Source organism: Salvia hispanica, chromosome 4, assembly GCF_029641045.1.
Source record: "Salvia hispanica isolate PSC_SH4W2 chromosome 4, Shi_PSC_v1, whole genome shotgun sequence".
NCBI lineage: Eukaryota > Viridiplantae > Streptophyta > Magnoliopsida > Lamiales > Lamiaceae > Salvia > Salvia hispanica.
This window is the reverse complement of record NC_142695.1, coordinates 19284413-19306957: the sequence shown is the minus strand read 5'-3', so window position 1 is coordinate 19306957 and position 22545 is coordinate 19284413. Positions and strand designations below refer to the sequence as shown.

The 22545-nt window shown below is 39.6% G+C and overlaps 4 protein-coding genes across 4 annotated transcripts; 3 read left to right on the top strand and 1 right to left on the bottom strand.

Moving 5' to 3' along the window:
- Positions 1-324: 324 nt before the first annotated feature.
- LOC125194792 (transcription factor bHLH84-like) lies at positions 325-1866 on the top strand. The gene is made up of 5 exons (XM_048093014.1): positions 325-615; positions 681-947; positions 1254-1319; positions 1393-1458; positions 1777-1866. Exons 1-5 carry the CDS (start codon positions 325-327, stop codon positions 1864-1866), a joined length of 780 nt encoding a protein of 259 aa, XP_047948971.1.
- A 4446-nt stretch (positions 1867-6312) lies between these two features.
- On the top strand, positions 6313-11203 carry LOC125192084 (RNA polymerase I specific transcription initiation factor RRN3 protein). The gene is made up of 15 exons (XM_048089538.2): positions 6313-6582; positions 6661-6744; positions 6832-6903; positions 6987-7058; positions 7134-7361; positions 7989-8099; positions 8175-8288; positions 8403-8525; positions 8610-8678; positions 8802-8905; positions 9618-9701; positions 9803-9890; positions 10090-10209; positions 10384-10559; positions 10688-11203. The coding sequence occupies exons 1-15, from the start codon at positions 6496-6498 to the stop codon at positions 10947-10949; spliced, it is 1794 nt and encodes a 597-aa protein (XP_047945495.1). The 5' UTR covers positions 6313-6495; the 3' UTR covers positions 10950-11203.
- Positions 11204-11349: 146 nt separating this feature from the next.
- On the bottom strand, positions 11350-15783 carry LOC125192083 (vacuolar-sorting receptor 3-like). Its single transcript, XM_048089537.2, has 12 exons — positions 15217-15783; positions 14065-14757; positions 13900-13988; positions 13723-13792; positions 13565-13648; positions 13414-13490; positions 13260-13341; positions 12592-12674; positions 12442-12508; positions 12198-12326; positions 12007-12116; positions 11350-11836 (listed from the first exon to the last, which is right to left on the bottom strand). The coding sequence occupies exons 1-12, from the start codon at positions 15524-15526 to the stop codon at positions 11738-11740; spliced, it is 1893 nt and encodes a 630-aa protein (XP_047945494.1). The 5' UTR covers positions 15527-15783; the 3' UTR covers positions 11350-11737.
- Positions 15784-16085: 302 nt separating this feature from the next.
- On the top strand, positions 16086-19122 carry LOC148927416 (uncharacterized). Its single transcript, XM_089056581.1, has 3 exons — positions 16086-16089; positions 17391-18536; positions 19085-19122. Exons 1-3 carry the CDS (start codon positions 16086-16088, stop codon positions 19120-19122), a joined length of 1188 nt encoding a protein of 395 aa, XP_088912707.1.
- Positions 19123-22545: the final 3423 nt, after the last annotated feature.

Genomic DNA, 22545 nt, shown 5'->3' with positions numbered 1-22545 from the left:
ACTAAAACCAAGTAACTAATTTTAGTTCTTGTGCCAATTCTTACCATTTACCACAATTGTTACCCATCTTAGTTATTCATTTAATTGAATAAGACTGCATCACCCAATTGCTTGAATGAATCCTCTGAGTTGTCACATTATTTATTTCTTCAATTCATTTTTCATCTTCTTATAAACTTCTTGTATGCCACATATATACCTTACCAATAATTGGGTAGCTAGGAGTATAAATAGGTCGTCAAGTTTGTGATCAAAGCAAGTTGATATACTCCATATAACTGATATTCATTCTAGAATATGGAAGACTTTTTTGAAAAAAAGAATATGGAAGACTTTGGAGAAATTCCTCAAGGAGAATGGGGTGGAATAATGAGTTCACAAGAGGAGGCTGAGTTCATGGCACAGTTACTAGGCAACTGCGACGACTCTACTAACTCATTCATGTATTCATCAATGTCTTCACTTAGTGGCTTTGATCATCTCCCATTTCCCACTGATCTCTCTCATCATCCTCCTCTTCCTAACAACAATTTCACCACAATGGATTCTTGTACTGTGCAAAGGGAAGAAGATTCGAAGAAAAGATGTCTGATTCCTTGTCGAGTAAGTGCTCAGGTTTTGCTATGACTGATGAGATCATACTAGTATTTTTGTTTTATTTAAATTTGATGCAATGGCAGATTCCAATAAGCAACCAGAGAATCATGAAATGCAGCAAGTGTGGAAAGGTTGACAACAGCGACGAAGATCGTAACAACAGTGCAGCGCTTCACCTTCACAGGCAGAAGATGTCAAGATCAAGCAGCTGCTGTTTGGAAGATAAGTCGAATGAGCTGATAGGAATAACATCGTGCTCGAGCTCCAACGGAAGACGGCCCCCCAACCCGAACGCTAGAACACGTGCGAGTAGGGGTTCTGCAACCGATCCACAAAGCCTCTATGCAAGGGTAATCATAACCACGTACAAAGAGATATATAGTTGTAATTATTGATTTTATTTACGTGTCTAATTTTGAGCTTGTGTTACTTCAAAATTCATGTTTAGATCGATATGAATATTGGAAAGTGAAATCAACTTATAAACTTGGATTGAGAGAATATATGAAGGCCTTATGTTTTGGCTATATATCATATTGTAAATTTTTTGTGTTATGTAATTATTTGTAGCAAAATTCACAGCCACAAGAAAAAATACGGAGTATTAGATATATTAGTGCATATTAGCTAACATAGAGTTTGATTGACTCGTGCAGAAAAGAAGAGAAAGAATCAACGAGAGGCTCAGGATCTTGCAAACCCTTGTCCCAAATGGAACTAAAGTAAGAACTGAAAAATATATTCTTCATTTTCAAGGAAATTACTCTAAAAAGAAAATTCTCATTTATATTGTAGGTTGACATTAGCACAATGCTAGAAGAGGCAGTTGAGTATGTGAAGTTCTTGCAACTCCAGATTAAGGTATTGTCAAATTCCTAATTCTGATATTCCTTCCGTCCCATAAGAATATGCGCTCTTTCCTTTTAGTCTGTCCCACAAGAATATGCACTTTCTAATTTTGGAGAGTCATTTCTCTCTAATGAGGTGAGACACATTCTCAACTTACAATACTTTAATTGTCTTTTTTCTCTACCTCTCTCTTACTTTACCAATTTTATATTAAAACTTGTGTCCATCCTAAAGTGCATATTCTTTGGGACGGAGGGAGTATAGGAGTCTTGTCAATTTAAAAAGACGATTTTTGTTTTGATTTCTAGCATTTAATCATTTTTTATGCAGATGTTGAGCTCTGATGATCTATGGATGTATGCTCCGATTGCCTACAACGGCATGGACATTGGACTCGATTTCAGATCACAATCTTTGTGAATAAATACCATACTTAGAATTTGCTGAATGAGACATTGTTTTCATTATCATTATTACAATTATTATTATTTTTAAACTTGGGATTATTTGCATTTGTATAGTTAAATGTGACACACTTTTTGTGTTAAATTGTTATTCCACTTTATTGCAATTAAGGTTCAGTTTTTGTTCTTTTAATTATTTTATGTGATTTATTTTGCATTTTAAATATGCAATTAATTAGTTTAATTAAAATAAAACTAATTAATCATATAATCAATCAAATAGAATCAATCATTTTTATTTTGCCAAGTGTTCCAAGTTGTTCTCCAATAAAGAGAACGTTCACACGTATTAAAATTTAACCTATCATGATTTCTATCCTAAACGCTAAACCTAGTGCTTGATGATTATGTGTGAATTTATAATTTGACTAAAGGAACTTTTTTATCCTAAATATATGGAGATTTTATGATTTTGGTTCAAAATATTATCTTTTGAATTATTCGGTCCTTCACAAATATAAATGGGTCACATTTAGTCCGAATTGGACAGAAATTGTTAAATTTAACGGTCAACGAATATTAATAGAATTTTGACTGGATTAAGTTAATAATTAAATTAATATTAAGTTAAAAATTACACAGAATAATTAATCTGCAACTTCATTATATGACAATGAATTCCCTCCGCTGTAGCTCTGATCTTCATCCGCATTGACCTGAAAATCAGTGCAATTTGCAAAAGGATGAAAAGGAAATGGTAAATCCGTGAGCATTGAATTAAGAAGCAAGTTGTTGTTTATAGTATACTTGATTTCGTTGTTGCTATTCTGAAATTAAAGGAATAACTAGAGTGAAATCGCGATGAGAAGAGGCAGAAATTTGGAGTGAGTTTTCAATTGAGCGGAATTGTAATTGCCGGTGTACTTGATTTCGCTGTTGCTATTCTGAAATTAAAGGAATAATAAGAGTGAAATCGCAATGAGAAGAGGCAGAAATTTGGAGTGAGTTTTCAATTGAGTGGAATTGTAATCGTCGGTGTACTTGATTTTGTTGTTGCTATTCTGAAATTAAAGGAATAATAAGAGTGAAATCGCAATGAGAAGAGGCAGAAATTTGGAGTGAGTTTTCAATTGAGCGGAATTGTTTGGACAACGGCGGATTATAGTAATAGAAGGGGAAATACGACATAATTGGATTCGGCGGCGTTGGAGTGGGGTAATCGACGGAGCTAGGGTTTGGCGGTGGATAGTATGCACTGCCACTGAAAGGTGGTGGATAGTAAGAGGTTTGCGTAGGTGGAGGTGGCGGATAGTAGTAGACGCCTCCACCGCAGGGCGGCGAAGGCGGAGGGGGACAATTGACACCGTATGGCGGCGGCGGAGGAGAGGGGACCGGCTCCGACAGAGGAGGAGAGAAGATTGGTTATTAACTTAATTATTAATTTAATCCGCTCAGAATTCAATTAATATTCGTTGACCGTTAAATTTAACCATTTCTATCCAACTCGGACTAAATGTGATCCGTTTTTATTTGTGAGGGACCGAATAATTCAAAAGATAATGTTTTGGACCAAAATAATAAAATCTTCATGTGTAGGACCAAAAATGGCCTTTATTCTTATAATTTTAAGGGCTAGGACTATCACCATCTTTGAAAAATAGAAACTTCTGAAATGATACAAATTTTAATACTCACTCCGTCCGCAAATAGGAGTCCTGTTTTTCCATTTTGGTCCGTCCACGAATAGGAGTCCCGGTTCATAATTACCATAAATGGTAAAGAGGCCCCACATTCCACCAACCCATTCCACTCACATATCATTTAAAACTAATATATACAAGTGGGACCCATATTCCACTAACTTTCTTCCACTCACTTTTCTTAACATTTCTTAAAACCCGCACCGATAAGAAATGGGACTCCTATTGTTGGACGGAGGGAGTACTATATAGTAATTAATAAAGTAAAATGACTAAATTAGTAAGTACATATTAAGAGAAAAATGGATAATTGGAGTAGTAGTAAAGAGAAAGAGAAAAAAGTGGTGAAGACTAGTTAGTGGATTTTAGGGTGTCTCCGGCGGCGCACCTCCCACTCGCCCTTCCCATGCCACGTCAGCACTAGCCCCTCCAATTCTACTGCCACATTACTAGCCCTTCCCACTGCACTAGCCCTTCCCACTCGCCCCTCCCACTAGCCCTTCCCACAATTAAATTAATTCACAATTAAAATTTAAATTCACGGAAATAAAATTCGACACGAATACGAACGGGAAATACGAAAATTACATTAAACAAAATTACATAATTAAAAAAAAACATAGTTTAAAAATAAAATTACATAATCCCCTCGGCTTTCACTCCTCCTCCTCGTCCTCGTCCCCGTCGCCCGTGCCGCTACCACCTCCGACGTCCCCGCCCCCGATCTCGACGCCATCATCATCAATGGGTGGCATCCCTAAATCGCGCCGACATCGGTCGACCATCTCCTTGCACAACCTTCTCAAGACTGGATCGTGCGTGTTATACCACTTCAAAGTGATCTGCATCAGGGTCTTCGTTTGCTGCATTCGGGCGAGGCTGTCGTCATCTTCTCCTCCTGGGACCTCCGATTCGACCTCGTAGGACCCGCTGCCGCTTCCCCTCGCCATCCGCTGCGCAGCCTGTTGCCCCATCGGGTGACGACGACGGCGAGTGTCTGTTCGCGGTAGCGGGGCCACTTCCTCGGCTTCGGGGAGCTCGTGCGAACCAGCACTGCTGCTGTACTCACCGGAAGAGTTGATCTTCGTCCGCTTCCAGCCCGATTCGACACCCACAGCAAACTTTTGCGAATCCTTGACCACGAGAAAGGCCTCCCACTGGTCAAACTCTTTGATCCTCAAGTCTTTGCTGGGGTACTGGGCTAAGGATTGTCTCCGCACATCATCCTCAGACATGCCGCTGCTTACCATGCGAATATTGTTTTGGTAGATTGCGGCAAAACGATTGAGCTTAGGCCTCAACCGGAGCCACTGTTTCTGGCATTGCTCGGGGATGCGAGGCTTCGCCCCAGGCGGTTTGTTGGCGCAGTAGGCGGCACTGATGCGATGCCACATTCGGTCAACATACTGGTTCGCTCCGGTGTAGGGATCCTCTACAACACCGACCCATGCCTTCGCAAGCGTGACATTTTCCCACACGGTCCAGATCGTCCTCCGCTCAGTCTCATCCACACCCTCCTCCCCTCCCATCCCCGTGTGTGAGGAAGAGCTCGGGACTTTGCCCTTGCCCCTACCCCCGCTCCTGGCCGTGGCCTTGCTTTTTCTCCTGCCCCTTGCAGGCCCCGCCTCCTCCTGGGGAGTCTCACGGATCGGCGATAGCCCCACATCCTCAAAAGAGAAAGTCTCGATGCCGGCGTACTGAGTCTCCGGAACAGAAGAAGGGGAGTCATCGGCCAACAAATCTATATATGGCCGATAGACAGATTCCCCAGGCGTCCTCGGGCTCCTGTGCTGCATCGACCCACTCACCGACATATTTGGCGGCGTACCGCCCATCCCCACTGCCCCGGGCACCATCCCTCCCACCCCCGCCATATTTGGCGGCATCCCGCCCATCCCCGCTGCCCCTGGCATAGTCACACCCATCCCCGCCATATTTGGCGGCATACCGCCCATCCCCGCAGTCCCACCCATCCCCGACATATTTGCCGGCATACCCGCTGCCCCCGGCATCATCTGACCCATTTGACTCATCCAAGTGTACATATTGTAGAACATTTGGGGAGTCATCGTCGGCATACCGCCCATCCCCGCCATCTGGGGATTCATCGCCGCAAAATTTCCCTCCGCGCCGATGGGAATCGATGGTGTGTTCCCTCCGCTCGTGGTGGGGGAGTTTCTATTGTACTCCATTGTAGTAGAAATGAAATTTGCAGAGAGAGAAAAACTTGTTAACACAAGTGGTGTGAATGAAATGAAGTTGGGGGAGCCCTATTTATAGAGTTTATTATTTATTAATAAAATAAAATAAAATATTAAAATGTCGATCGTCCGAGTGGGACGGGCGACCTTCGCCACAGTGGCGCCCGTCCCACTCGCCCGTCGACGGGAGGGGCGAGCCCATCGCAGGGGCACTCGGGAAGGGCGTGAGCGCCCTTCCCGCCCACAATGGCGCCCGTCCGGTCGGACGTCGCTGACGGGCAAGTGGGAAGAGCGCCGTTGGAGACACCCTTAGAATCCCCTTCCTAAAAGGAGTATTAATGATTAAAATAATATAATTATGAAAAAATAGTATAGAATAAGAATTATATGAAAAAATATCTGTTTAAATTAAATTGCATATATTTTATTACAGAATTATTTTAGTAAACCAATAAAAACGGTTACTTATATACAGGAGTGCTATAATAAAGAGAAGTACGAATCCAAAAATATTTAATACGGAGAGTATATATATAATAAAATTGGCAGTTTATTAGAGATTGGAACCCTAACCAGCGCCTCCCTTTCTCCTCCACCGATTCTCCATTCACGACGGTATATTGAGGCAGCTACTAGCGTCGGTTGTAGCTGCTCTGCACCCAACATTAACTCCGTCCTATGCTCTGAGCTTCTACCAACTTAGGAGAAGATTAATTAGGTCGCTCTCTTCAAATTCAGATTTCAATGGGCGCGCCTGACATGGATGAACTCACTTTCACTGATTCTCAGCTCCACTATTATGTTAAGGATGCGCTCAAATCTGCTATTCAGGTAATTAGCCATTTTATCAATCATTATTAGCTCCTATGGATCAACTTCTGCTTACTTTTTTTTTGTCCTGATTTCAAGGGTGACTGCGACTTTTACAACCAGCTTGTGGCAGTGATGCATCGTAAAGAGCGTCTTTCTGCTGCAGACATCGCCCTTCTTGTGGTATGTTGTGGCTTTTCGCTACTAAATTTATCACTACTTTATCCAGTTATTTGCTTAATCTTGATTTTTTGTGTTCTAACTTTGCAGACGTGTTTGAAAGCTTTGACCGGAGCAGTATCTTGTATAGATGTCAAGCATCATAAGTCCCTACTTGCTGCAGTTAGTAACAAGCCATTTCACTGAATTTGTTACTGATTTCATTATTTCCATTTTTGTTTTAAGCCTTTTTTTTTACATCACAGATATTTAGAATGAGTCTGTGGGATTATGGAACTGATGTTATGGATGCATTGACTGAATTGCTGGTTGCCTTGGTATGTACTGCTATATTTTATGCTCCTTATTTATTGATTCGATGTCCCCTCCTCTCCTTAACCTTGGTTATACAGGCTTCATCAAATGGGAAACATGTTAATTTGTGCCTGGAGATGCTTGTAAGCAATTTCGTGCCTCCATCTGCATACTTTGACAAACACAGAGGTCCATCTAAAAAGAGCGAAGTTCTTGATCGTGTTCATTCAACTTTAGTTGACATTGCAAATTTAGTTCCTCTTTCACCGGTGATACTCGAGAAGTTAGTAAGAGATAAAATGCCCCATGTATACGTAAAAGAACAGGTAAGATCATATCTTGGGGTTTTTGGTTCTTTTTAAAAAATTGGTATGTTAAGTGTGCATATTATTCTTCTTCTTCAGTACAACTTATAAAAGATTGGAACCATTCGAGGTAATTCAAAATCCTCAAATGGTTTTGTTTCTCTACTTATCAGTACCACGTGTTCAGTTCCTTTCAGAAGTGTACTTTTTCCATTCATATGGTGTTTTACAATGCTGTGATTGGTCAATAATATCATAGAAGCCCATTTCCGCTCCTCTTGGGTTGGCTCTGCCATTATGTGCCTCTTTGCGATAAGGCATGAGAAGTCTCTTATGTAATTTACGGACCCTATGAGTGTAGTTGTGACTTGTGCTTATACTGTATTCTCAATATGAATTATATACCATCATCACGAGGATTATGTTTTGTCAGAAAGCTTTGCATAACACATAAGATGCATTGTTTTTCAAGCAAGAGATGTTTAGTATTCTCTATCTTGTGCGTGCATTATAAGATTACTACTCCATTACTCTTCTTTTAGCATGCAATAAAACTGTCTTCTTCAAACTTTAGATCTAAAAGGTTAAAGGTGCATGATTTAAATTTTAATATGGAACTTGTTTTGATGTTACTCATTATCTGTGCAGCCCATTGTGATGTATGTGGAGAATATGCTGAGATTGGAGAGCGGTGCTATGGGTGAACTTGTTGGAAGCATGGCTCTGATTGTGTTAATGAATAAACTAATAGAATTGGATGTAAGTTACTATTAGAGTTTGTATTTGTCAAGACTTTTATGCATCATGTCCAGGTTTCATATTCTTGTCTTGTAGGTGGAAATTCCATGGAATGATATTTTGGAGGATAACTTCCAAAAGGATGTCTTTGATTTTGAACTAGAAGACCTTGCGGGACCTGCAGATAATTTCAATCAAGAAAACAAAGACGTGTGTTATATGTTTACCTATAGTTATTTCATAAGATTAAATAAAGAGTAAAGCTTGCTAGTTTAGGGATTTTCGTCTTCATCTTGTATTTGGTAACACAACTTATTTTTCCAGGATACTAGAGAAGCGTCAATGCAAAGGTTTTTTACGGGAAACCATGCTGAAAAGTTAGATAGTTTGATGGTGCTTACTTTTGAACACCTTCAATGCTGTTATGAGACCGGTCGTCTGGTTCAGGTAAAATGTTCATTCTGCCTTTTGTTCTGGTTTGTGATGTACTTGTGAGTCTCTTGATTTGCTTATGTTCTAATGGTGCTTTAGGTTTTTGAGATCCTCCTCCAATCGTTTCGGTTAACAGTTTTGACTGCGTACAAATCAAAATTTGCTCAGGTATTGTGACATTTGTATTTGTGCAAAAGAATAGATGTGTTTTTACTCTTTTTATTGCTTGGTGTGACATTTTTCTTCTCTCACTTTTACTAACTGGCATGTTATTCCCACCTGTTTTTGTAGTTTGTCATGTTCTATGCTTGCTCACTGGATCCTGAAAACTGTGGAAAGTTATTTGCCGAAGCACTTGCAGATATCTTTGTGAATGGCGTCCATCCTGAATGGAGGTAAATACACAAGGATTTTGTAAGGTTTAATTTGTAACTCTTTGTGCTGTATATTTTTAGTTAGAGATTGATTTTTTGTATATACTCCCCCCATCCACAATAAATTGTCCCATTTGTGGACGGCATGGGTTTTAATGAGAAATTGGTAAAGTAAGAGAGAGAAGGAGAAAAAGTGGGTATACCGGTAAAGTGAGAGAGAGAGAGAGGGTAAAGTAGGAGAGAAGGGAGAAAAAGTGGGTAAGAGAGAAGCTTTCCATTTTTAGAATTGAGAATATTTTTTGTGGACATCTCAAAATAGCAAAATGGGACTATTTTTCGTGGGCTGAGGGAGTTTTTTTTTTTTTTTTTTTGGGGGGGGGGGGTTCTACTTTCTTCATCTTGTTAAGATACTAAGCTTTCATGAATTTTATGCTGCTTTTGTTAGTTTCTGCATGGTAATTATTCTTTTCCCTAGTTTCATAGCAAAATCATGTACTAATTTAAACTGCCCTGAACTATATTAGTCTTGCGACTGCTTTATTCTAAGTGTTCAGTTTTCCCAGAGGTAATAATTGTTGCAATTTCTACTGCCAACTATGGGATGGCTGGAATATATTCCCCCTTCACCTTCTTTACTTCTTTTTTTGTGATTTGTCTGTTCCATGTTTAGCACGTTTGTCCAATCACTTTGCTGAAGATCTTTACTGAATTAACTGTATTACTTGTGTTGCAGAATGAGTGCTGTGGCATACCTTGCAAGTTATCTGGCTCGTGCCAAATTTCTTCCTGTCCCTTTGATTGCTACAATGCTGGAACGGTTGTTCTGCATCTCATTTTGTTGATATTCAACTAAAATTAAGAAGAATGTACTGAAAACAGTTCATCTTTATTTATCGGTGTTATTATTTCATGTTTCAGTGTAGTGGACTGGTGTTCCAAATATTGCAAAAACCGGGGCAGTGACATTAATCCAAAAGCTCATAAAGTATTCTATGCTGGATGCCAGGTATGATGATGCATGTATTTTTTTTCTCATTTATTTATGAACTCTTCTTTATAGGTTTGTCATTTATTGACAACTGATTATGTTTTCATAGGCTACGCGTCAGTTCTTGTTCAGTTATTCCTACCGCTTATTGTTTCACTTATTTTGCCATACAATGTGCCAGTAGGACCTTTATTAATGATCAGATACTGTTCCACAGGCCACGATGTATGTGCTTTGTTTCCGCATGAAACAAATTCTTGCTATTCCTCGGCTGAAGTCCCAACTAAAGCTCATGCAGATTGATGATATCCTTGGGCATCCTTTGAAACCACTTCAGGTTAAAAGTTGCATTTTCTTAGTTGTTTAAATACTCTGCCAATTTGTATGAATTTATTCCCTTTGGGGATGAAGGGTTTTGTATAGAAAATTTATTTCGATCCATCTATTCTGCATCTATTCTTTTTCATGAGTTTCGTGACTTTAGTTTTTCACACTTATGTTTCCCGTATAGGTATGCCTGCCATCAATTGTAGATGAATTTCTACGGCAGGCGAAAGAAAATCGTGTATGTTTTCTTCCTGAAAACCAAGATTTCCTGGAATCAGAACATTCTACTGTATTTGGTGGGATAGAAAAACTGGGAATGTTTTTCCCGTTTGATCCTATCCTATTGGAAAATTGTGACAGGTACGTTCCTGTCTTATTTGATTCTTTTTTCCCCTTCTTGCTCTACAAATATGGCTATATATTTTGAGGAAATACTGCTTATGAGCATGTTGAACTAGGGAGTTTATTTTCTTTGTATTGGTTTGTAGATACGTCCGACCAAATTATGTTTACTGGTCAATGGTGAGAAGTAGTTATGATGAGGAAGGCACTAGTGATGAAGATGTTGCTGATGCCTATGATCGTGAAGATGGAATGAGTATTCCAGATGAGGAAGATTTTGATGATGATGCTGATGAGTTTAGTCCTGGTTTTGAAAAGATGTCAATTACCCCTAGGGATTCAAGTCACAGATTTGGGGGCCGAATGCCCTCGAAGATCAGACCTTCAATGAGTCCTGAGTCGTTGTGATTCAGCTCTGCTCTGAGCTCCTTCTCAAACAACACCATAATGTTTTTGTTATCTAGTGTAGGCAATATATTAATGGTGCTTGGTATATTAATCCACTATTGATGAATGTAACGTCTTCAAACAATTATTGGTAGTCCATGTCTCTCTCTTTCATGTCTGTTTTTAGGAACTGGATGGACATGAGCGAAATATGTTGAATGTGTATGAATTATTCACATTTTAGTATATTCAAATATTAGCATAATTGTAATCAATCAGCCTGCATTATTTTATGCTACTACTATTATTTTGTTCACAAAGATTACTGGATTCGGCCGATTTTGTGCACAAGTCAGAAATTCATGTCAATTACACATCACATTGATAAAAAAATCAAAATAAGCAGAATGACCATTATATCTACAGCAAGTCGGTTACTTGGAACTTTATTTCATCAAATAAAATCATATTCATACCCAACACCATTTAATCCGTGGCATATGGTAATATACCATTATTAACTAATGCTACAAATAATATATGGTTCGATTCTCCTTGCATCAAGAAACGATGAAGATACACGTTGCAGAAACGAAAAAATTTACTTAAAAAAATAAAAAAGAAGATCAAATGCAGTTTCTGGGCACAGCCAATAACAGGCTACAACAATGTCCATGTTTCCGACTAATATTTTATGCAGCGCCCCTGTCTCAGGCGTGTCGCATATTTAAAGACATCATGTTGATTCTCATTCTATCCAAGGTAAGGTACACGAGCCCCCACAGCACCGTTGAATTGAGAATCTCTAGTCAAACACGATTTTCATCTACGTGATTTGCTACTTCATTCTGGCTGTCCAGAGGCATGTATTGAGCCATTATAGCCCTGATCTCTGAGTCCATATACGACTGAAAATGCAATTAGGGGAAAATTGTTATGATGGTAACGAGTTGAGATTCAATATATGTTTCAACTATATAGTTATAAGCATGAAGCAGGAATTTGTATGAAACTGAACCTCTCCAACATGTATTTCAACGAGAGATTCGTACTACTGATGTACAGATCGAAAACTTACCCTCAACCTCTGTTTGTACACGAGATAGCCACCACCACCAGCCAAACCTAATACAATCAGAACAAGCCAAACAGCACCCCAACCATACTTCACCTCTGAAGCACTGTGACCTGCACAACAATAGAATACGAATAAAATAAGGAAAATTCATACAGATAAATCGTAAGAACAAATCTTGAAGTTGAACTAACCGATGCAGGTATCATGGTCCCTCATATACAGCAGGCCGCTGCTACAAGTACACTCGTAACTGCCCCATGTGTTTCTGCAGTTGCATTCGTTGCATTGACAAGCTTTCTTCTCCTTACATTCATTAATATCTGTATGTTAAAAGGTAAACCAAGGTTATAAATGCTACACAATAATCTTCTGGCTCCATTTTCGCATCTTTTCAATGAGCAAAAAAAGGATCATATCTTGTTGGAGGCCGTTTACCTTCACAGTTTTTAACACCGTCACCTGTAAATCCTGGAGGACATGTGCATTTTCCATCTTCGCTATCCTGTTAAAAAATATAGTGAACAATTTCATTCGTATCCAAGTTTAAGCTTGGGATGAGGACACAAAGTTTTAAGAATCACTGACCAAACAAGCAGAGAAAGTGACCCCATCCCTCTTTTCATGCCAACAGCCTCCGTTATGTATTCTGCATCGCCCAGGCCCACTTGCTGCACATGCAGAATGAATCTGAATAATATTCTAATAACACTACCTCAATGGCTTAACCAACATACTCGTTCCAGCTAAAAAACTGAGGAATACAAAACTATGAGACAAGATAGATAACTTAAAATTTTAGATTCCCCCATTACATCCAAATAGCCCAAATAGCAGCGGTTATACAGGCTACGTGTAACACGTGTTAGAGAATATATTGAAGAATATGTTGCAAATTATGATGTGTTTTTGAACTATTAATTTAGAATGAAAATGGTTGTAAGGAATTACACCAAACCAATGGCAAAGTTTTATTAGTAGATGAGCTGAAATCCATATCCAATATCAGACATTTAGGCAACCACTTGTCATTGTGACTGAGGAATTTTAGAGCTCTACTTTCTTGGAACCTTAAGAATAAGTTGAACAATGTCTCGTACGGATGCTTAAGTTTTTGGCTTTCCTTTCAGATCTCAATTACCATAGTGGCCAAGAGAACAGTAGGTTTTAATGTTCTAAAAGGCAAGATAACTTTACCCCGTCCCAAACTACTTGGTAAACAAATTAACACATTAAATCCTTAGCATACGGCATACCAGAACAAGATCTGTAACCATCACCCTTCAATTGCACACCATTAACTATTGGACATTCGCACGCTCTTCCTCGAAATGTGTCCTGAACACCAAAAAAAAGTAAGAAAGGGATAAAAGTTGACACAAACTAGTGTTTGTTTAAAAAAATCATCACCTTGCAAGCTGTAATATTTGCAACCATGTCTTGCCAGCAGCCACCATTATTGTGCAAGCACTCATTCGTTTCTACTTCTGCAGCTAGAGAGTATCAGTAACGAGTTTATAGTCATTCCACTCAACCTTTGAATTACTCAGAAAAAGCATACCGCCATTTAAACAAACAGATGGCTCTGTAGTTTCTTCAAAACCAGCACATATAGCTTTTGAGACAGCACCCTTCTCCAATTTTCCTAAAAGAAGACACGTTAGGGAAAGTTGACATTTGAATACTATGATGCATTTCAACATAAGGCAGCAAACAGACCTCGATATTGGCGGTTATTCACGACAAGCGTAGGCAAAATGGTCACATCACCACGCGATCCTTTACCAATCTACAAAGTTTCCACATTTTACGCATATGAAATGACTGTTAACAAACCATAACATAAAAGAAAGAATGCGAACAATTTTTCCACCAAAGAGAAGTTCAAATACTCACTTGAGCTTCTTGCTCTTCTTTCAGAACTGGATTGTCAGCATCAGCATCAGGGTCGCCCATGCACTTTTCGATTTTACTCAGGTCAAGACCTGGCATGAAAGCAACCATATAATACTTTCATTTTGTGCTGAACCAACATGTTTATGAAGAAAGAGTGAAATCTACCTAAAGATTTGATAACCTCTTCAGCACATTCTTTGCCGTATTTCTTCTCCTTCATGGGGCATCTGATATGAAAATCAGTCACATAGTCCCACCAGACCCACGGCTTTCGGGTCTCATTAGCCACTCTGAAAACACATAGTTGTCTCAAGTTCTCAAGCACCACATCTTTTCCATCATAACCAGAGGTGAAATCTTGCTCCGGGTCCGGAGCACAGTATCTACCATGGTTGAGGCACTGGGACTTACATTGTTTGCTCACGGTGAACGCCTCAGGGCAGTACCACGTTATATAGTGCGGAGTAAACTGGGTATAGCCACCTTGCTCAAGCATTTGGGCTGCACCCTTAAAATCCTTCAAAAACTCCATCAACATATCACACTTAACCCCACACTCATCATTGCTGTTAGTCCACAGTTCATATTCCACTCGATCATCCGGGTGGGGTACGGCTTCCCTCCAGTCGAGGTTTACATTCACCATATCTCCTTTACTCAGCACATTCTTTAGTTTCTCACCAAAATTTTTATCAACCAGCGCAGAAGGTATTGTTATATTTTCAATATATTCTGCAGATGCATGACCCTCTTCAGGTGAGTCCATCGTGATCAACGGTTCATCACGGTGGTCAGCCACTAGAACAGCAGCTGCACCAGCATTCTGGGCATTCCAAACTTTTAAGGAAAAAAAGCAATCTGCAACATAGATGATAGATGCAAGTGTTATCTTTGAAGAAACTGACAGACATAATAACTCTCCAACTCCTTTACCCTTAAGCTAACTTAGCTAGAAAAACTTTCTAAATTAAGAAAGTTCTCCACAGAAAAGACAAGAATGTCTCAACAATCACAAGACAGAAAATCCTGAAATTGCTTGACACAGAAATTATCCCAACAATCACAAGGGTAGATTAGGAAATTAAAAAAATTACCTAATTTAAACCGTCAGACACAAAATTAAAATTCATATGCAAATGCAATTCCCCATCCCCCCTATTAAATCGAATTTAAAGGAGGCATACAAGATCATTACCAAACCCAACCTCAATTAAGAAAGATCTCATAAAAGCATATCACAATGCAATATCAAATCTAGAGTAAGCTTATTCTCTCTAATACCAAAATAAAATAAAATTACACACACACAGAAAGTACCTCCACGATCAACAAGCACAAAGGTGGGTAAAGCTCCAGGCTTGCTCTTGAAAGAAATCCCAGAAGTTTCAAATTTTTGACAGCCCTTTGTATTCTCCTTTGGATACACCACAGCACCAGCCATGGTTCCACCATATTTTGGAATCCCAAAGTTGCCGATGGCACTATCGTAATTTCCTCTAATGCTCTCCGGTGTAAACACTCTCAGACTGTTCTTCTCCACCAGAAACTTACCCGCCACTAATTCCACCCAAATCAGCACTAGGAAAAGCAGCAAGATTGCAACTTTCGATCTTCCACAACGCCCCATTTCCTTCAACAAGCAAGAAGGCCAAGATTTTGGTTCAGCTCTTTCCTTTGGAAGGAAATTCGCTAGATTTCTTGCTTCAACTAAAACACGCAGTGAAGTGAGTATTATGCGTGGGATTTCTGTGGTGTTGAGACTTGAAAATGGTACAAGTTTGAGCAGTGATTTCAGAAAGTGTTGGCGTAAAATTTGAAACGAATTTGACGATATTTTATTACTCCAATATGCTGGAGTTGTCTATTTCTTCTTTCTTGAAAATACATAAAACGTTTTTTGTGCTGCATATAATATCTTATCACCAAAACCGAAAAAGAATTTTTAAGTATTTTGATCAAGAAAATAATACTACTAAACAAAGTGAAAATACAGAAGTGAAAATATCGTGAATGTGCGACAGGTGATCACTGACGATATAAGATTTTTTAAGTTTTCTAAAGCTTTACTTATTTATTTGTGATGAATAAAAATACAATTTCATGTAAGGGTGTCTTTGAATGGGTAGATAGGTTGTATTTAATTCAATCTAGTACAAGTTGGTTAAATTTTCTGTGTGGCCCGTTCAATGGGTAAGAGCACGTTGAATTAAAGCCGGTGTTTATTGTCATGACAAATTGAATAATAGTAATAATATGTGCAACATTATACCAATCTTAAATTACGTTAAATTTACTAATATAATCCTAAGTTTTGGAAATATAGAAAAAGTCAGAGGATAATTTAAGAATTTTCCACTATAGTTCGGCTTAAATAACAATTAAACATGTGATATTAAGGCTATCGATAACATATCATCAATTCAAACGCAATAAATAGAAATGGAAAACTAAGAGACACGTTTCTACGAAATGACGGGGTTCTTATATAAATAAATGATTGGGGTAATGGTGTGGTCCCCATCACATCTAATTCTAATTTTATGGAGTTGTTAATTAATTGGATTTTGTTAGGTCGAGGGCTTATTTATCTATGTACCCTAATTTAATAAAAAAAAGTCTATAATATATCTTAACCAGTAACCAGTATAAGTGACTATACAGAACTCTACTATGATGTGTAAAAAATGCTTTGCATTACTGTTAGGCGGTAGCTATTTTTAGAGCAATCCTTAGTTGACTAGAGAAAAGATATTCCCCCTGTTTCGTCATAGTTAAGGCAAAACTTTTTGTCACGGAATTTTAGAAATGAATATTAGGTAGGTTAAATAAATAGATAAAAAAGTAAGAGAGGGGAAAAGGTGGAGAGAAAATAAAGTATAAAGTGAATAAAGTAGAAAGAATAAAGTAAGAGAGAGTAAAGTAAGAGAGAGTAAAGTAAGAGAGAAAAAAAAATTACCATATAAAGAAATGACTTAACTATGAAAAAACTTCTAGAAATAGTAAAATGACTCAACTATAGTGAAACGATTATAGATGCCATATTATCTGATAATACTTTGAATCGGTTAAGTAGTTGAATCGGTTTATATTTTAAATTTTTGAATCAAACAAACCGCTTAAATTAATATTGTTGGAAAGAAATCACAAAAATTAATATGATTGATTCCAAATTGATTGTATACCATAACTAGAATAGGACCTATGATTTAGTTTTCCATATGTAAAAATCTTAAAAATCTTATGGCTATAAAGGATGTAACCCTAGCACATATTGTAATCAAGCAATAAGAATACACTTTTCCGGTCTCTAATTATTTCTTCATGGCATCAAGAGCAGGAAGAATTCTGGCTCAGAGAATTCTCATCATAGCCGTGTAATACCCAATTCTCTCAGCCTTTTACTAAAACCAGAAACAGAACCCAAACCTTCACCTTAAAATGTCAGACTCTGAAGAGGAGAAACCAGCAGCAGTAGAATCCTCAAAATTGAGGACAAAAATCCTCAAAATTGAGGACAAACAAGAACGTTACTGTGGCGTTCAAATTAAACGGGAAGAACTACCCGTTATGGTCGCGCTTGATGAAAGTCGCGATAGGAAGCAGGAGGGGATATTCACATATCCAAGACGAACCGCCGGAACCAGGCAGCAAAGGATATCGGGATTGGGAAGAAACCGATTTGATAGTCTTCTCTTGGATCGTCGATAACATCGAAAATGATATTATCGCCGATTTCGCTCACCACCAAACATCCAAGGCTTTGTGGGATAATCTTGCAATCACGTTCGAAAGCAAGGCGGATCCATATCTGATTTACGACCTGGAGGACAAAATAATCTATATGAGACAGGGAAATCTTGATCTTGAGACGTATTACCGTCGAATCCACGGATTGTGGGTGAACATTGATCGAACTCAAAAGCAACCCGTAACGTGTTGTGATAAGGGGATCAGGCAGTATCGGCAGCACGCAAGTGAGAAGCGACTCATCAAATTTCTCACTGGATTGAATCAAGAGTACGACCACATCCGTCGGGAGATCCTTAAGCAACAGCCATACCCCTCAGTCGAAGAATCCTATGGGTGGGTGAAGAAGGAGGCGGCTCGACAGAAAATCATGCCACCGGCATCCGCTCCACCCACCGGAAACTCCACTGGCGCTGGGAGCGCCGATGCATCATCGGGGGAAATAGGCTATGGATTCGGGGCTCAGAGGGATCGAACAAACCATGGAGGACCGGACAACAGAGGAGCGCCGCCACCTGCCGGAGCCACACACCAATCCGAAGGAAAACCGGACAAGAGCAAACTTTGGTGTTCCCATTGTGGGAAGAACAAACACACAAGAGAGACTTGCTTTCTCCGTGTAGGTTACCCGGAACGGTGGGATGAGAAGCAAAAGGCACGAACTCAAGCAAGATTCGCCGCTGTTGGAATCGATGAGATGGGTCACCGACAGAATGCCCAAATTCAAAACAGGGGCGAGGCGAGTGGAGGAGAAACCCAGGCGAATAACACCCTCCCTCACCCGGAAACCAACGGTGGTGGCGGCGGCGGAGTTCGGGTCGAGAATTTTGTGGCGAGAACCGGAGGAGCGACGGAGTCGCAGAATTGGGGCAGCGGCGTGAATAGTGGAGGTAACGGGTTTGGTCAAGGACCAAACCCTAATATTTTTAATCTTCCTAGATTATTGCATATAGAACCCCAAGTTTGTGTAAAATATACTCAGCAACCCCACTTCCCAAAAAATAGGTCCCTGGATTTATTGTATTATGATAAGTCACCTAGAAATATCCTAAAATCCGAAATAGACCCACATATTGACCAAATTGACACTCAAAATCGTTTTGCACCTCTGATGAATATTTCCGCTGCATTTAACGTGCAAAATAGTGATAAAATTGATAAAATGGGATGGATTTTTTATTGTGGAGCCACGGATACTATGACTCCGAAGAGAACGGATTTTAGTGACTTTACTGAAGTTACTAAAACTTATATTCGAACTGCGAATGGGGAACTAATTAAAGTAGCAGGGGCTGGAACTATAGAAATCTCTCCAAGTCTTCGTTTATCAAATTGTTTATTTGTGCCAAGCTTATCTCAAAGATTGATGTCAGTAAGCCATGTCACAAGAGAACTTAATTGCACACTTCTGATGCATCCGAATAGTTGTATTTTACAGGATATTCGGACGAGGAAGATCGTTGGGCGTGGCACTGAGAGCCAAGGACTTTACTACGTGGATGAGGTAGCTCAACATGGCAGTGCAATGCTGGCTCACGGATCCACGAAAGAGGAGGTTTGGCTGTAGCACAGAAGACTAGGACACCCTTCCCATGGTTATTTTCAGCTTTTGTTTCCAAATTTTACAATTCCTAAAGACTTTTCTTGTGAGACATGTGTTTTGGCCAAAAGCCACAGACAATCTTTCAAACCTTTGAATACTCGTATGAAATTTATGTTTGAGCTTGTGCATGCTGATGTTTGGGGCCCTGCACCTGTTATTGGGGGAAAGGGTTTTAGATATTTTGTTACATTTATTGATGATTGCACTAGGATGACTTGGATTTATTTCTTGAAACACAAATCTGAAGTGGTCGAAAAATTTATCCTTTTCTTTCACATGGTCCAAACCCAGTTCCAAACCACCATAAAAATCCTACGTTCTGATAATGGGAGGGAATTCGTTAATAGTGACATGTCTGAATTTTTTAAAACAAAGGGCCTTGTTCATCAAACTTCTTGTGCCTATACACCAGAACAAAATGGGGTAGCTGAAAGAAAAAACAGAACAATTCTAGAAGTCACTCGTGCCCTCATGCTTGAATCCAAAGTCCCAACCTTTCTTTGGCCCGAAGCAGTGGCAACCTCAATTTACCTCATAAACCGACTCCCCACCAAAATCCTCAACAAAAAAACCCCTCTTGATATCCTCTCTCAACAAGCCAAAATACCTGAAGCCCTTAGTATGCCACCTAAAGTCTTTGGTTGAACTGTCTATGCCCACATTCCCAAACATGAAAGAACCAAATTTTCACCTTGTGCTACCAAATGTGTTTTTGTGGGATACGGGGTAAACCAAAAAGGTTACCGATGCTTTGACCCGAATACGAACAAAATCATCACCACTATAAACTGCAATTTCCTGGAAATCGAGTTCTTTTATCCACACCACCTTAGTAGTCAGGGGGAGCAAAATCCTAGAACTAATTATGGGGACTGTCTAAGTTGGTTTGTGCCACCTCCAAGCCCTTCAATTGAGGAACCAACAGAGACCATTGCGGTCACTGTCGCCGAGCACGCCTCTCCACCAGAGTCTACTCAACCACTTCCCGATCAACCTCAACCGATATCCCAGGTATGCCCCGTACCAATTTCTGAGGAACATGCTGTAGTCGATACTAACACTGCAGAAGAAGAAAGAAGACAACACTGTTTACAGTGACACTGGGAAGTATGTTCTCCCATATCGGATTACTCGGGGTATTCCTCCAAAGCGATATTCTCCCGAGAAAATTGGAGCAAAGAGCAGATATGGAGTTGCAAATTTTGTACAAGGGAATTTGAGTAAAATGGCACGTGCATTTGAAGCGGCACTCTATGAGGAAGAAGAGATTCCACAGACTGTTGAGGAAGCGATGAAGCACAAACACTTGAGAGAGGCGATGTTTACAGACATGAAAGCATTGATGAAAAACAATAATTGGGTGAAGGGGAAGCTGCCAGAAGGGGTCAAAGCCGTAGGATGTAGATGGGTGTTCACTATCAAACGGAGACCAGATGGCTCTGTTGAGAGATATAAGGCACGACTTGTCGCGAAGGGATACACTCAAACATACGGGGTTGACTATGCAGAGACTTTTTCCCCGGTAGCAAAAATCAACACGGTAAGGGTCTTATTCTCAGTCGCTGCCAACAAGGATTGACCACTTCATCAGTTCGACGTGACCAATGCCTTTTTGCATGGAGAATTACCTAAGCCCATTTATATGGCTCCTCCACCTGGTTTTTTAGATGAGTTTCAACCCGGAGAAGTGTGCAAACTCCAGAAGACGTTGTATGGACTAAAAGCAGTCTCCCAGGGCTTGGTTCAGCCGATTCACTAAGGTGATGAAGAAGTATGACTACAGACAGAGCAACTCAGATCACACATTGTTCCTCAAGAAAAAGAATGGGAAGATCACATGCCTGATTGTCTATGTCGACGATATGATCATCACGAGGGATGATGAAGAAGAAATTGGCGAATTGAGAAAGAACTTGTTCAAAGAATTTGAAATGAAGGAACTAGGTCTTCTCAAATATTTTTAGGGAATTGAGGTTTTGAGATCAAATAGAGGGATCTTCATTAATTAGAGGAAGTATATCCTGGATCTTCTAGCAGAAGTGGGCATGGTAGACTGCAAGCCAGCAGATACCCCAATGATACAAAATCATGGGCTACAGATAGTCGAAGGGGCGAAGCTCACAGACAGGGGGAGATATCAAAGACTGGTGGGCAAGCTCATTTATCTCTCTCATACTAGACCCGACATTGCGTATGCTGTGGGAATAGTAAGTCAGTTTATGCACTCACCACAGGAGGATCATTGGGAAGCCGTATTACGTATTGTACGGTATCAGAAGGGCATTGCGGAGCATGGGGTATTGTTCGAGAAGCATGGGCACTTGGAGATTAATGGTTTTACCGATGCAGATTGGGCAGGAAATCCAAATGACCAAAAATCCACGGCAAGGTACTTCACAATGGTAGGGGGAAATCTTGTTACTTGGAGGAGCAAGAAGCAGAAGGTGGTAGCACTTTCAAGTGCTGAAGCAGAGTTCCGTGGAATCAAAAGTGACCTCACTGAGATATTGTGGTTGAAGAGGCTTATGATGGAGCTTGATCTTTATGTATCAAAACCGTGCAGACTGTTCTGTGACAACAAAGTTGCGATTAGTATCTCTGAAAACCCGGTCCAGCACGACAGAACTAAACATGTGGAAGTCGACAGACACTTTATCAAGGAGAAGCTTGAAGCCAAGATTGTTGAATTCCCATATGTGAAGTCAGAGAATCAGCTGGCAGATATTCTAACCAAAGCCGTGAGTGCGAAGTCTTTTAGAGAAGTACTAAGCAAGTTAAGTATCGGGAATCCGTTGCTTAACTTGAGGGGGAGTGTTGGAAAGAAATCACAAAAATTAATATGATTGATTCCAAATTGATTGTATACCATAACTAGAATATGATCTCCTATGATTTAGTTTTCCATATGTAAAAATCTTATGGCTATAAAGGATGTAACCCTAGCACATATTGTAATCAAGCAATAAGAATACACTTTTCCGATCTCTAATTATTTCTTCAAATATCAATGATAATAATGATGAAAAAAGAAATGGGATCCTGACGGGACCAATAGATGTCTTAATGATACCGACTGAATTAATATTCAAAACCCTAAAAATATTATGATGTTCAAGCATATTATACCCAATAATTTGTACGGTCGAGGTTTTGATATATTATCTACATGTTTATAATTAATTGTTTCAACGTGTTTCTCGTTACGTGTCGGTCGTGTGACTCGTGTCTCTGTTTTGGGAAAAATGTCAAAATCAATTATAGATTGACGAGATTAAAACAATTTTACAAGGCAATAA

Excerpts from the sequence above, each read along its gene's own strand:
- LOC125194792 (XM_048093014.1), top strand. The coding sequence starts at position 325 with ATGGAAGACTTTGGAGAAATTCCTCAAGGAGAATGGGGTGGAATAATG. Across the intron at positions 616-680 it reads CTTGTCGAGTAAGTGCTCAG|ATTCCAATAAGCAACCAGAG; the intron begins GTTTTGCTATGA and ends ATGCAATGGCAG. Across the intron at positions 1,459-1,776 it reads TCTTGCAACTCCAGATTAAG|ATGTTGAGCTCTGATGATCT; the intron begins GTATTGTCAAAT and ends TTTTTTATGCAG.
- LOC125192084 (XM_048089538.2), top strand. The coding sequence starts at position 6,496 with ATGGGCGCGCCTGACATGGATGAACTCACTTTCACTGATTCTCAGCTC. Across the intron at positions 8,906-9,617 it reads GGCGTCCATCCTGAATGGAG|AATGAGTGCTGTGGCATACC; the intron begins GTAAATACACAA and ends CTTGTGTTGCAG. Across the intron at positions 9,702-9,802 it reads ATTGCTACAATGCTGGAACG|TGTAGTGGACTGGTGTTCCA; the intron begins GTTGTTCTGCAT and ends TTCATGTTTCAG.
- LOC125192083 (XM_048089537.2), bottom strand. The coding sequence starts at position 15,526 with ATGGGGCGTTGTGGAAGATCGAAAGTTGCAATCTTGCTGCTTTTCCTA. Across the intron at positions 13,793-13,899 it reads AAGAAGAGCAAGAAGCTCAA|ATTGGTAAAGGATCGCGTGG; the intron begins GTGAGTATTTGA and ends GAAACTTTGTAG. Across the intron at positions 13,342-13,413 it reads CAAATATTACAGCTTGCAAG|GACACATTTCGAGGAAGAGC; the intron begins GTGATGATTTTT and ends TTTGGTGTTCAG.
- LOC148927416 (XM_089056581.1), top strand. Across the intron at positions 18,537-19,084 it reads CAGCGGCGTGAATAGTGGAG|GATATTCGGACGAGGAAGAT; the intron begins GTAACGGGTTTG and ends TGTATTTTACAG.